The sequence below is a fragment of the Copadichromis virginalis genome, linkage group LG23 (genome assembly GCF_057382275.1).
Source record: "Copadichromis virginalis isolate Kocher_CV1m ecotype Utaka linkage group LG23, C_Virginalis_male_GT1.1, whole genome shotgun sequence".
In the NCBI taxonomy this organism is placed as follows: Eukaryota; Metazoa; Chordata; class Actinopteri; order Cichliformes; family Cichlidae; genus Copadichromis; species Copadichromis virginalis.
Window position 1 is genome coordinate 34,458,416 of NC_140639.1, and position 14,158 is coordinate 34,472,573.

The 14,158-nt window shown below is 40.2% G+C and overlaps 1 protein-coding gene across 1 annotated transcript; it reads right to left on the reverse strand.

Moving 5' to 3' along the window:
* Positions 1-2,386: 2,386 nt before the first annotated feature.
* Positions 2,387-8,760, reverse strand: LOC146681460 (serine/threonine-protein kinase SBK1). Its single transcript, XM_085449409.1, has 4 exons — positions 8,332-8,760; positions 5,204-5,366; positions 4,220-4,422; positions 2,387-3,378 (listed from the first exon to the last, which is right to left on the reverse strand). The coding sequence occupies exons 2-4, from the start codon at positions 5,364-5,366 to the stop codon at positions 2,785-2,787; spliced, it is 960 nt and encodes a 319-aa protein (XP_085305535.1). The 5' UTR covers positions 8,332-8,760; the 3' UTR covers positions 2,387-2,784.
* Between the last annotated feature and the right edge of the window lie 5,398 nt (positions 8,761-14,158).

A 14,158-nucleotide genomic window follows, 5' to 3' on the forward strand; every position in this document is an offset into this window, starting at 1 on the left:
TGCTTGATTGCAGTTGTTTCTATTAATGGTGGCCCAACCAATTATTAACTAATAAACACATTTCATTTAAAATGTGGATCTGAAAAAATAGGAAATTAGGAAGGGGGCAAAAACACACCACTCTACAGTCAGTGAGCCAAATTCCTCCACTGGCTTTGCTACTAATACACTGCCTGTATTAGTTTTTGTATGACAGGCCTGGAAGTGCACTTGGGTCCCAGAGTGAATTGAAAGAAGACCCCAGTTTGTGTACTGTCCTAAAAATATAGTAAAGTTGGAGTAGAGTTGGAAAAACACATTAAAGACTCTGGTCAGTCTGGTTCTTCCATCCTCAGATCCTGAAACATTCCAATCAGAAAGCAACACTGGTGTCCCGTGTATGTGAACAGCAACAGCAAGACATCTATCAGTGGAGAACAAGCTGCATGAGATTATGCATGTAACCTTGTTAAAGAAAGGTCAATAAAGTATGGCAGATGGGGTACAAAAAATAACTCGTGAGGTCATGAATTTGATCTGTTTTATGTAACTGTGTGTATTTCAGCCGTGACCTGCAATCACAGCATTGTAAGATGGTGAAAGATGTCTATCTGTGAATGGTACTCATGACCAATCGTCACTGATCAGTGGTCATGACAATTTGCATATTAATGATCGTCAGTGGTGCTAGTTTCATTCATTATGCAGATTTACTGTGTATAAATTTGGGGAAACCTGCATTCAGCTGAGACTGAAGAAGAATGTTTCTCCCGCTGAAAACGCTGCGTCCAGATAAACAGAATCAACTTCTTGGGGTTTCTCTTTGTACATAAGACAGAAATAACCATATAACTACAGAACATATAATCATGAATTGTATATTTTTGCATGCTAGGTACACACACTTTTTTTTAAATGTTTAGTTTTTACATATAAGAACATAAAGAAAAATCATCTGGTCTTCATCATTATTACACCATGTCATTGTTTATTTCACAGAAACTAAGTGAAAATACAAAAGCAGTGTATGAAAAACTAGAAGCACTCTGCTGCAACTGCGTTAATTGTTTTCTGTATGTCAGTTTCTCATTGTTTCGGTTTCTCTGCAACCGTCTCTGTTCCCTCCTTTTTTTATTGTTTTGCATCTGTTTTCTCATTTTATGCTGTTTTTGCAGGAATCAAACATAAATTTCATAGATGAAGCTGTTGAGCAATTATTAGGTCATTTGTATTTCTGGTGGACGTAAATTCAAATAAAATTCAACTCTGTCCCTGCAGGCACAGTCTATGTGTTATACTACTCAAAACCTCAAATATACTGTATGTACTAGTGGTGCACGGTTTTAAGTCACGGATCGGATTTTTGGATCAGCAAAAAAAGAAAAAAGACATAAATTTAACATTTACTTATTGAATTATTTTTTGTCTGTTAAAAACATTCAACTCAACACTCATTCCACTCAATTATTTAAAAAAATATGGTACAATATAGGGCAGTACAGGGCTTTGTATCTACCACTAAATTCAATTCAATTCAATTGTATTTATAAAACACCAAATCACAACAACAGTTGCCTCAAGGTGCTTTATATTGTAAGTTAGACCCTACAATAATACATACCGCTCATTCTATCGCACTCTGCTGTGATATAATGAGCTGTCACGGTCACGTAGCTTTCCATTGCTACACCCATTTGTAGTAGTTAAGGCAACAGAAGATGCCTGGGACAGTTCAGCCATAACTTTAAACACCCCAATAGCTTTTGTAATAGCTTTTGTAATAGCTTTAGCCTGGTCAGATTGGGCAGCAAAGGGCTGCCTAAATACCGCAAACTCCTCTGCTCCGCCACTTGGACCTAAATACCGCAAACTCCTCTGCTCCGCCACTTGGACCTAAATACCGCAAATTCCTCTGCTCCGCCACTTGGACCGCTAAGCTGGCCATAACTATCGCTTGACAGATCCACCACGCGCACCCTACACATACTTTTTTTTCTTCTTTTTCGAATCTTCTGATCACGTGCATGCCGACCTGTGGAGTGGGATCAGTTCAGATTACGAATCAACCTTGATCCGTTGCACCACTAGTATGTACCATAAGGTACACGTATTTTAACATACAGTCTGTATCATCCCATATACAAAAAAGACATTGCCTTAAAAATAATTAGGTTGTATTGTTAACTTTTATTTAACTTAAATTTCTTTAGTAAGAGTAGCCTGAGCCAAGATAGGCAACATGAATCAGGAACCTCAAAGACTTGAGGAAAGCCCAGAGAAGCACAGGGAGAACATGCAAACTCAAAACACAGGGCCATCTTCTCCTGAGGCACCTCTGCCAATCACCACGCACCAATTTACTGTTACTATATAATTTTTTTATTAGTTAAATGCAACAAATACATACAGAAAACTCCCGTTTTATTTTTTGTCTGTTTTGCGTACTAGCAGCAAGATGGTGCTGCTTCCTCACAGCAAGAAAGTTCTGGATTCACAGAGTCCTTTACCTCCATATCTGGTGGGTTTCTTTAGTTTCCTTCCACAGTCTAACGATGTTCCTGGTAGTTTTATTGATGATTTTCAGTTCAAATGTGAGATGGATATTTTGAATGGTCAGTAAGACAAGACATTTGCTAGTCTTAGGATGCTTTTACACAAGGACAAAGGCATCAGAATGATATTAAAGATCACTGCAAACCACACGCTGGCTTTGAGCTACATCATATATTTTTATTGTTTTTAAGCAATAAGGAGCTACAAAATCCAGAGAAATGCTGCTTTCTTTTTTCCCTTTTCCCCCGACTTTTACTGCTGATCATTACCCGGTACCTTCTTCAGCCAGTCCTTCTCCACATATGCTCTCACATCTCCCACTGAACACCTTTTTCCTGCATCCAGAGCCAGGAGTTTACCAAACATCTCCATGGCTACTGGAGTGAACCTTTTCCACAAAGGAGGGATGTCCTCCTCAGCGTTAGATCGATTTTCCATTCTCCACCAATCTGCAAACTCTTCGTAGAAGTCATCCGAGTCCACACAGCGTTCCCAGGGGAAGTAGCCTGTGAGGATGCAGAAGATAACCACGCCAAATGCCCAGGTATCCAGACTTGGCTCCACACTCAGAGGTGGAGCAGTCACCTCTTTCTGGCCCTCGGGCAGAGCTACAGAACAAAGTTCAGGGGCCATATAGGGAAGGATTCCTGTGATAAAACGTATCAGGGTTCCTCTCTTCTGGGCAAGTCCAAAGTCCGCCAGCTTCACCTGGCAGCAGAGATTGTCCAGCAGAAGAATATTTTCAGGCTTCACATCACGGTGGACCAAACCATGGGTGTGGATGAACTCCAAAGCACTGGCGATCTGAAGGACACAGCGTTTTACTGAGGATTCTGGGATACCCACCTAGAACAAATGAAATTGGAGATGGGCTTGTGACCCTAATATAGAAGCTGGATACAGTCGTTTTTAATATATTTCTAGTGCTCATCATTTCTTTCACCAAACATTAAACATCTAAATGTTTTCTTCTGATGAATGTGAGTTCAAGAAATTTGGAAAACCATTCATATTGGTTGTGAAAGGTTTAATTCAGTCAGCCTAAGTTCAAATTAACCCGGTCCGTTAGAATCTTTTAATTCTGTATATTTGATGGATCTGCCTCTTAATGTTGTAAAATGTCCCAAGTTTATCTTAGGAAGATTTGAATACAGCCATGGCTTATGGACAGTGCTGAAGGGGTCGTCCCCAGATTTCCAGGGCCAACAGCAGAAATCTACTGATTTTCATTTTGATTGACTGTTTTTTTTTTTTTGTTTTGTTTTTTTTGAGATACAGTGAGATACATTTTCCTTTACATTCCTTTGGTGGCCAGAAGATACATCTTAAGTACATTATTGTATCAACTCTGTCCCTGCAGAGGGACTCAAACATCTTTAGAAAACACACAGAAACACAGGAAACACACATAAACCCGTCAAATGCAGGGCCCTTTTCTCCTGAGGCAACACTGCTAACCACTGAGCCAATATGTTGGCTTACGACAAAATACCTGCAAAACTAATAATATTGCCATCAAATTCAACTGCACTCTGTAGTTCAATTCACAGTTGACGTCTTAACACACTAAAGTCAGATGGTGCACATGTGACAGTAAATTCAAGTAAATGCTTACATTACATTACAATCTTACAAACCCACTATTATGGCTCTAGTTGTAGTCTTATTTTGCAATTGTTTGACTCACTTTTGGTTGAATGACAGCAAAAAGGTCCCTTCCAATGATCAGCTCCTGGGCAAAGCAGTAATGCTCATTAGACTGGAAGGCGATGCCAAAAAGACCCACAATGCAGGGGTGGCAGGACAGGTGCAAGGAGATGCAGTACTCTCGCAGAAAGCCCTGCAGCTTAGTTGAAGTTTTGGGCATCACTTTCAATGCCATGGGAGTCCCTGCAGATCATTCATGTTTTTGTAATTAGTATCCCAGTTCATACACATGTTTGTGTTACTTTGTTAAACAGATAAATCAAACTGATGACAGTTGAATATGATAATTATTTAAGACACAACAACAGAGTATTTCCAAAACGTAGGCTAGCGTGTATGGGTCACCCCCATACACGCTAGCTGTTTCCAAATTGAGAACCTCCAGGCCTCAAGCCAGCCACCCTTTGCAACCCCATGCTATGCATTCAGGCTGTCTACTTTGTCTCCACTGACACCTTTATTGCTCCGCTTTGATTTGACTCAATTGCACTGGGTCATTCAGGTTTCAAGATTTGCACAGAATCAGAAGACATCATACACCTTATGTTTTCTTCAAGTAGCAGTTTTCCCAAATTTTTAACCTGAGGTTTCTTCACTAAAGCATTCTCTCTCTCAGTAGCTTTTATTTTATTTCAACCCACAGAGATGTCTGGCATGACAAAAAGAACAACTTTGGTGACTTTTGGTAGACTATAAATGACTACGTGTTTTTGGTCTTAAGTCTGTTGAATATATACTTTTCAGAAACATTATATGTCATCATATATTGCATCCTTTTGTGATAATACAACAGCTAAGTGCAAATAAAAAACAATTTTCTGCCATGTATTAAGAAATTTTAAAACTCCTAACATTAAAGAAGGTAAATTATGTAACTGATTTCTCCTGGGAAACAAAAGATTTTTATAACACATAGAAGGAAACCGGTTATACTCTTCTTTAAGAAGAATAAGTGCAGTCATACCTCTAAAGCGATGTGTAACCAGGAGCACTTTCCCATATTTCCCTCGTCCGATCTCTTTGATGACATTGAAGTGTTCTTGGATTTCCAGGTGACTGAGGCTCTGTGCTGTCAGCTCCATCAACTCATCAATCAGGTTGCCATCAGGGAGGCCCAGCTCAATCATCTTTAGCCAAACATAAAGCAAAAACAAAGCAAGTGCTTTTTCAAATTTAAAATTGCTCTCCCACGAAAAAACAAACAATCAAAAAAACTCAATCCCTTGTTTGTGCAAGCAGCTTGTTGCATGCCATCGAAATTTTGGTCAGAGCTGATGTGATAGAGCCACATAGGGTGTGTGCACAGCCATTAAATACTTTAAAAATATTAACTATGTTAAGATTTTGTTAAAGTTTGAAAAGATAAAAATACTGATTTAAATCCCAAGTTAAGAACATAAATGAGCATATTAAACAAAAGTTTGACTCTGAATCTTTATCCATGGTTAAATCAAAAGCCAGAGCTGAAATTTTTAACCTGAGGTTTGAGACGCCAGCACAATATTCTGCAAGAAAAACCAAATCTACGATTTCAGGTGAAGTAAGAGTGCAGTTTTTTCAAGAAATGGCTCTTTTGTTTCTGAAAAACTTTAATTTCCAGTGTCAAATAAAATTTATACTATCATTCATACTATTAGGGTATTTTTTGATCAAGAACATCTACCAATCCAGTCAGATGGTTGTTATTTATTTATTTTTTAAATCACACACATTGTTATACTTGCTATGCATGAGTAAAACTTTTGAATGACATTTACATTTTTCGCCGAAAACAAAAAATGGGATTGCAGATTTTTTTAGTACCTGTTTTGTCAGTGGTTTGCCATCTTTAGCCATGATTATCATATTAACCATAATAAAATCTTACCTTTGCTCTTTACTGTTCTTGATAAAGTCACTGGAGTTTAAAAAATGGCAATCCAAACAGACACAAAAAATGCATAGGCTTAAACCACCATTCTTACAACTGACAAAATGCAGCTAATCAATATCCTGAACAAGTGCAGGTTAAATGTCTGTGCTGCCTGTCCTTCACTTTCACTGCTGCTGCTGCACGAGTGGACTTGAAAGCTTTTCGTTTCCCAGCATGCAGCTTTCAAATGCTGCGATGGGGTCAGTGCCCACTTTGACAGCTGATTACAAACTGCCACTGGGGAGGGCACGCCCACGTAAACACACATACACGATCACACTAAAACCAACTGCACATGTGCATGTAGTATAAATCTATGAAAAACACAAATTTAAACACATTTTCATAAACCTTACTCAATCCTTCTTTTAATGGAAAAAGCAAATGAAATTACAGTTTCAATATTTGTGGCTCTGTCACACACACACACATACACACACACACATCCTCGCCCCAAACACACACACACAAACAGTGACTTTAGCCTTTTGACAAACCCCATGCAGAAACATGTTTCTTTGTGGTTGAATTAAAATCATCATAAATATAAGTATGGAAATAACCTGGAAATAATATTATTTTTTATTCTTTCCCAGTTACTCTGAAGCACATAAAACATTTCACCCAAATCTAGTTTTAATGGAGGAATGTAGCAAGTTGTGGATACTAGTACTTTTATATCTACCAGTTTTTGCCTGCTTCATACTTCACCAGTGTAGTTTAGATGAAAATATTCTTCTTAAACATATTAAACTCACTGACAGTTGTAAGTGCTTTAGAAAGTAACTTATTACAGGTTGAACTATACAAGAATGATAACAATATCTAAAGTTTATCTTCACTGACTGTAACTGTATCGAGGAAACTGAAATGAATGGACTTTTATTTAAGTATTTTTAGTGTGGTATTGCTACACTGACCTTTTGACTGGGATTTGTTACCACTTTACAAATGAGGCTGAGGTGTCCAAGTAAATATATCATATGACACATGGTTATGATACTCTGATTACATTGCAGATTGGACTCAGTGATCTGTATTTGGAAGAGAGAAAGCAGTTCGCTCTCGAGTTGCATGTTATTTTACTGTGCATGTCTAATGAATGTTGCCATACAGGGTTTGTTTTTACAGTAGCATAACTATAATGAGATTTTTCCTTCTGTACTACAGGAAATAACTAGAGCTGAATGTTGTCTGTGAAGGTTCTCAGTCATCCAGGTCATCGTAGTCAAAGGAGCTTGCAAAGAAAAGCGTCTGGACTTCTTTAAGACTTCTTTAACTTAAAGAAGTCTTAAAGAAGTCCAGACGCTTTTCTTTGCAAGCTCCTTTGACTAGAGCTGAATGTTGCTTTAACTGTATTGTAACTCTATATTTTTAGGGATATAAACATCGTGTCCTGCAATAGGGGGTAAATGGCTGCCATGATATGAAGTCAGACATGTGAATTCAAACTAATACTTTGCAAAGTCATCACGTGTGTTCCTAATGTCAAATAAAACACTCCTGTCCTGGACAGTTCTGGTGGAATGGCCTATGTTTTTATTTTGTTGGCTGTCTGCTCCACAATTTTTCTTGCTAGATGAATTTGCACCTGAAATGTAATGAACACATTGATGGTTTTTAGAAAGTACTAATTTTGGTCAACACATGCCTTCATCTAGTGTGATCGTGTCAAGCACCTGTAAAGCTATCAGATGATTTGGATTTTAGTGATCCTCTAATTTTCCATCTATCGTCATCAAAAGGATAAAATTTTTATTTATGCATTGCTTTGGTATTAAACAGTGAATACTTTCTGTAGCATCCCCGGTTGAAAAGATGGTCTCTCAAACTGATGGTTCACAATCCTTTTATTAAACAGCCGTGTATGTGAACACACCGTAAGAGCTACAACATACAGAATAAAAGACTATTAGTAAATCAAACAGTGTGTTACCTTTAACCTTTTGACTTATTCATTAATCACAAATTAATTCTCCTTACCTTACATAACAAATAACACTAAAACTTGTAAATTATTGCATATAACAGGGAAATCGTTGCATCGCTGCCTAAACATGACGAGGTACGTTTGCGCCCTCTAGTGGGTGAAAACTTAGCCTTTATGCTTAGTAGCGGTCAGCTGCTATGCTCCGTAAAACAACAAAATACATATCTACAGGACAAACTTTGGTACAAACCTTGTTCCCTCATCAACCAGGTGCTAAGAAACTGCTTTCCACTCAGTGTTGCACCTTAATAGCCGTTCTTTTTCCCATTCCCGTCCATTAACCATAGAGCACACCTTCTCTCTGTGCATTAAAACTCGCGCTTCTGCCATATGGTTTACGCCACTTGATTTACGGCACCTTGTCGCTCTGTGACTTTCAAAATAAAAGCATTCACTCCAACAATATAATAGCCACTCATAAGTTTACAAAACACTTTACCAAATATTAATGAGGTCATTTACACTCCCACCAAATCATTAAGAGCTTAACTGGGAATTAACTGAAGCGATAATGATTTCCTAATGAAGAAATGACCCGTAACCATTAAACTGTATGATAACACATAGTTCCATTGAACCTTAAACTTTAGAATACAGTTAAACAGTCTCTAATAGCAAAACCAGTTTCTACACTGGGCGTTCCACTATAGAACGTTTACTTGAACATTGTCCCTTCTCAGTCTTCCTTTCTCCGAAGCAAATCCTTACTTTTCTTACAAGTCCGTCTTTGTCAGTTACTGTGTCCACTACACGTGCTAATCTCCATTCATTGCGGGGTAGATCATCCATCTTCTCCATGACAACATCTCCAACTTTCAAGTTTCTCCTTGGAGTGTGCCATTTCTGTCTTGTTGCGATGTTGGATAGATACTCCCTTTTCCAACGTGACCAAAACTGTTCTGATAAGTACTGCACCTGCCGCCACCTTTTACGTGCGTAAATATCCTCTTTGATGAATGTGCCTGGAGGGGGCAGGGATATCTTTGATTTCATAGTAAGCAGGTGATTTGGCGTCAAGGGCTCTGGGCTGCTTGGGTCACTTAGGTTGTCCACCGTTAGAGGCCTGCTGTTGACAATCGCCATTGCCTCATAAAAGAATGTTCTTAACGATGCGTCATCCATTCTGCCAGATGAAAGTGAAATTGTGAAGCGCAGAATGTTTCGAACTGTCCTGATTTGTCTTTCCCATACACCTCCTGTATGGCTTGAATGAGGAGTGTGCATTTTGAAGTCACACTGCTTCTCTGCAAGAAATGTGGTAATGCGATTGGAGTCCACTTGTTTTAAAGCTTCTTGTAGCTCATTTTTGGCTCCGACAAAGTTGCTTCCTTGATCGCATCTAATCTCACTGACTGCTCCTCTTATGGCTATAAAACAGCGGAGCGCATTGATAAAGGCGTCTGTAGTCATGTTGTCCAACATTTCTATGTGCACTGCTCTGCAGCAAAGGCATGTAAAAAGAAGTCCATAACGCTTGTGCTCTTTGCGAGCTTGTTTGGTTAGAAAAGGACCAAAACAGTCCATTCCACAGAATGTAAAGGGTGGAGATGGATCTAAGCGCTGCGTTGGGAGATCAGACATCTTTTGTTCCTCTGTGCCTCGTCTGAGTTTGCGACACTTCACACAGTGGTGTATAAAATTTGCTACGGCCTTGTTGATGCCTGGAATCCAAAATCCATTCACTCTGATCTCATTGATTGTAAAACCTTTCCCTTGGTGCTGCACCTTACTGTGGAAATGATCTATTATTAGTTGAGTGACATGGTGACCTTTTGGAACTATCACTGGGTGTTTCAGTATTGAGGAGAATGAAGCATCTTTAAGTCTTCCTCCCACCTTAAGGAGTCCATCAGTATCAAGAAAAGTGTCCATTTGAAACAGTTTACTTTTGTGTGGAAGTGGTTTCCCGTTCTTTAGCAACCTTATCTCCTCTGCATATTCACTTGCTTGTGTGTCTCTTAGAATAACACATTGTGCATTTTGTCTTTCTTGTACTGTACTGTGGCCTGTTGTTTTGTCTCCCTTGGCACAGCGAATGAGTCGAGCTATGGCTTGGGTGGCTTTGTACCATGAGGAAAACTTTGTTAACTTGTCTGATAAACCTTTTTTCTCTGTTTTGAGCGTGTTCAGTGCCTGCACCTTCTTAACCTCTGGGTCTCCAAGTGGTATGTTCATGTCGATGTCAGCAGGTGGAGGTATTTCCTTTTCCCATAGAAGCTGTGGCCCTTTGAACCAGTTGGATATGATGAGCTCACTTGCACCTGAACCTCTAGAGGCAATGTCTGCAGGATTTTCCTCAGAAGGGACATATCTCCACTGCTGGGGAGAGCTGTTGAGCCTTATCCTCTGAACTCTATTGGAGACAAATGTGTGAAAACGTCTTGCATCATTATTAATGTAGCCTAAAACTACCTTAGAGTCCGTCCAGAAATACTCCTCTATCTGTGTCAATCCAAGCTCATCTTTTAACATGCTACTTACAGTAATGGAGACAACAGCAGCGGTCAGTTCGAGTCTTGGTATTGTTGTTACCTTGATGGGAGCAACTCTGGTCTTTGCTGTGACTAAAGCACAATGCACTTTATCATCTTTGTTTACATGTCTTAAGTACGAACACTGACCATAGCCGTATGAACTTGCATCAGAAAAGTGATGCAACTCTGTTTTTACAATTGGGCCAAAGTCTTTAGGGACATAACAGCGTGGTATTACGATTTTCTCTAAGTTCTTCAAGTCACTGTTCCAGTTATCCCACATTGGCCTTAATTCGCTTGGAAGGGGATCATCCCAGCCTGTGCCTTGTTTGCATGTCTCTTGAAGCACTCTTTTGCCTGTTAGTACAAAAGGAGAGATGAATCCTAATGGGTCATAAAGGGATGCAACCATAGATAGGATGCCACGCCTTGTAGCAGGTTGAACATTGGGGTGAAAACAAAACCTGAGTGTGTCTGAGCCAATGTGCCAGTGAATGCCTAGTGCTCTTTCAAGTTTAGAGTCATTAAACGCCAGGTCACATGCTTGCTGTGGGGAGGCACGTTCAGATGCTGGAATGCTTTCTAACACAGTTTTGTCATTACTTACAAACTTGTGTAGTCTGAGGCCACCTGACGCACAGAGTGTCTGAGCCTCCTGAGCGAGCTGTATTGCTTCTTTGACACTTGGAGTGCTCGTCACACCATCGTCCACATAGAAATCCTTCATTATAAATTGAGATGCAAGAGGAAACTGTGTCTCGTTTTCTTTAGCAAGATACTTTAATCCATAATTTGCACACCCTGGTGAGGACGTAGCACCGAAAAGGTGCACCTTCATCCGAAACTCTTGGGGCTCAGTGTTCATTGCGCCATTTTTCCACCATAAAAATCTTAAATAGTCTCTGTCTGCTTCATACACGTGAAATTGGTGGAACATTTTTTCAATGTCACATAATAATGCAACTTGATGCCTTCTAAACCTGATGAGAACACCATTAAGGCTATTCAGCAAATCTGGGCCTGACAGCAAATGATCATTAAGACTGGTACCTCTGTATTTTGCGGAGGCGTCAAACACTACTCTGAGTTTGTCTGGTTTTTGGGGGTGATATATCCCGTGGTGAGGAATATACCATCTTTCTCCTTCTTTAGCTTCATTCTGCACTTCCTCTGCATCACCCCTTTTCAATATTTCACTCATGAACTTTATATACTGTTCCTTGTACCTTTGGTCTTTTGACAGTTTGGTTTTGAGGCTTTGAAGCCGCACAGTGGCCATTTGCTTATTGTCTGGTAGGAGGGGTCTCTCCTTAAATGGAAGTGGCATTTCATAATGTCCTTCAGTGTTTTTGTAAATGCCTTCCTTTAACATGTTGAGAAAGAGAATGTCATCTTGAGACACTGACTTGTTATCCTTGTCGTTATCCTTAAAGTCAGACTCAAGGACCTTGATTACATCAGCTGGAGTCACTAGGGGAAGCTCTTTAACTGCAACTCTGTGACACACAGTAGACATGCTAGAAGAGTCACCATAAGATGATGTCGGGCCTACAATACTCCAGCCCAATGCTGTGCGAACTGCATAGGGTTCGTTCTCGCCTCCTAAGATTACCTGCTTTGGAGCTAATGCCTTAGAGCAACTGTAGCCAATTAAAAGGCCGACTTCACATTCTAGCTGTGGAGGAATCTCGTTCCTTATTTCCTTGAGATGATTCCACCGCCTTGCCGTTTCACAGGTAGGAATGTGGTATACATTCTTTAGTGTAAGCGGGAGGGAGTTCAATCATTTCTGAGGAGTTATAGCCTCTTACCTTGAGACCTGAGATGCGTTCGCTTGGCACAACAACATCCTTACCAAGCAGTGTAGTGAGCTTCAACCTTATTGGGGTAGCCTTAGCTTGGAGGTTATTAGACACATCTTGGTCAATGAACACGGTGTCACTTTGCGTGTCTAGGAGGGCATAAACAAGCCTTTCTGTACCTGGATGTTGCTCTGAAGAAACCCATACTGGTAGAATCATGGAGGTGCTCACGCACTGTTCACTGGCTTCTGCATTCAGAGACAGGGTGGTTGCAGCCTGTTCTGTGCTGATCTGAGTTTGTGGCTGGTTTGAGGCTGATTTATCATTGTTATAGTTGAAGTCGTGCAGACAGGTAGGATGTTTTTTCTTACACACTTCACATACAAGTCTGTAATTACAGTTCTTTGCGCTGTGTCCGGGTTTAAGACAACCATAACAGAGTTTTTTCTCCTTTATATATTTCCTTCGTTCCTCAAGCAATATTCCATTGAACTGTGGACAACTGTGAAGTTTATGTCCGTTGTTTTGACAGAACATGCATGGGGCCTTAACATTTGGACCTTTATTTTCAGTCTCAGTTATCGCCTGGGTATGGAGAACACTAGAGGTGGGCCTTTTGTCCTTTTGGCAGCCCTTACCAGTGTCTGTGGTGAAGTTTACAGAGTGGAGAGCCTGAAATGATGTAATCGGGTTGCACATGATCTCTGCTTCAGAAGACATGAACTTGGCAAAGTCCTTTAAACCTGGAAACTTCCCACTTTCTTTCATAAACTGAGTGGCCTGACGATTCCAACTTGCAGCCGCCCAGTTTGGCAACTTTTGAACGAGTTTTTGGTTCTCCTCACAATCGTTGAGAATGCTTAAGCCTTCAATGTGGGGCATGACCTCGTGACATGTTTGAATGAAATCAGCAAATGCCCTGAATCCTGTGGAGTCATTTGTTTGGATCTTTGGCCATTTTGCCAGTCTTTCTCTGAAAGCCCTCTGTACCACAAATGGATGTCCATACCTGTGGTTGAGACGCTCCCATGCATCTCTGTATGCTTCACTGTCGTTTCTATAGAAGATGCCATCAAGCGTTTGTCGAACTGGACCTCCTATGTATTTCTTTAAGTAGTGCAGTTTGTCAGCAGGTGAGATGTTCCTTTTATCAATGAGAGCAGTAAAGGAAGCTTTCCACTCTATGAATTGTATTGGGTCACCTGTGAACGTGGAGGGCTCTGGCACTGGCAGTCTGTTCAATGCAACACTATCCAGTACTGCTTGTGCTAAGTAGAGGACATCTGTTTGTGGAAGTGAGGCAGACACTACATTGTTGTCAGGGACTTTACTGAGATTAGAAACTGTGGGGGCTTTCTGAGCAGTGTTTCTATAGTCAACATCAGAGGCACTGATTTCACTCTTTATCTCAGTGTCATAGGTCCTTAGTCTAGCTCGTGCAGCCTTTAACTCCTTTTCAGCCTTCAGTTTCTCTAGCTCACGCCTTTGAGATTCGAGCTCCTTTCTTTGCCTTTCTTCTAAAAGCTGAATCTTTTCCTTTTGTTTTTCCTCCTCTAATAACACCTCATACTCTGCTTCTTTGGCTGCTAACTCTGCTGCAGCCTCTGCTCTTTTAACAGCTACTACTGACATTGCAGAGTATGACTTACTGGCAGAAGAGTTTTTACTTGAGTGCGTGACTGAGGAACTGTAAATGGACTGAGCATAGTCTGGCTCAAGAAGCTCACGGAGACGTATCTTT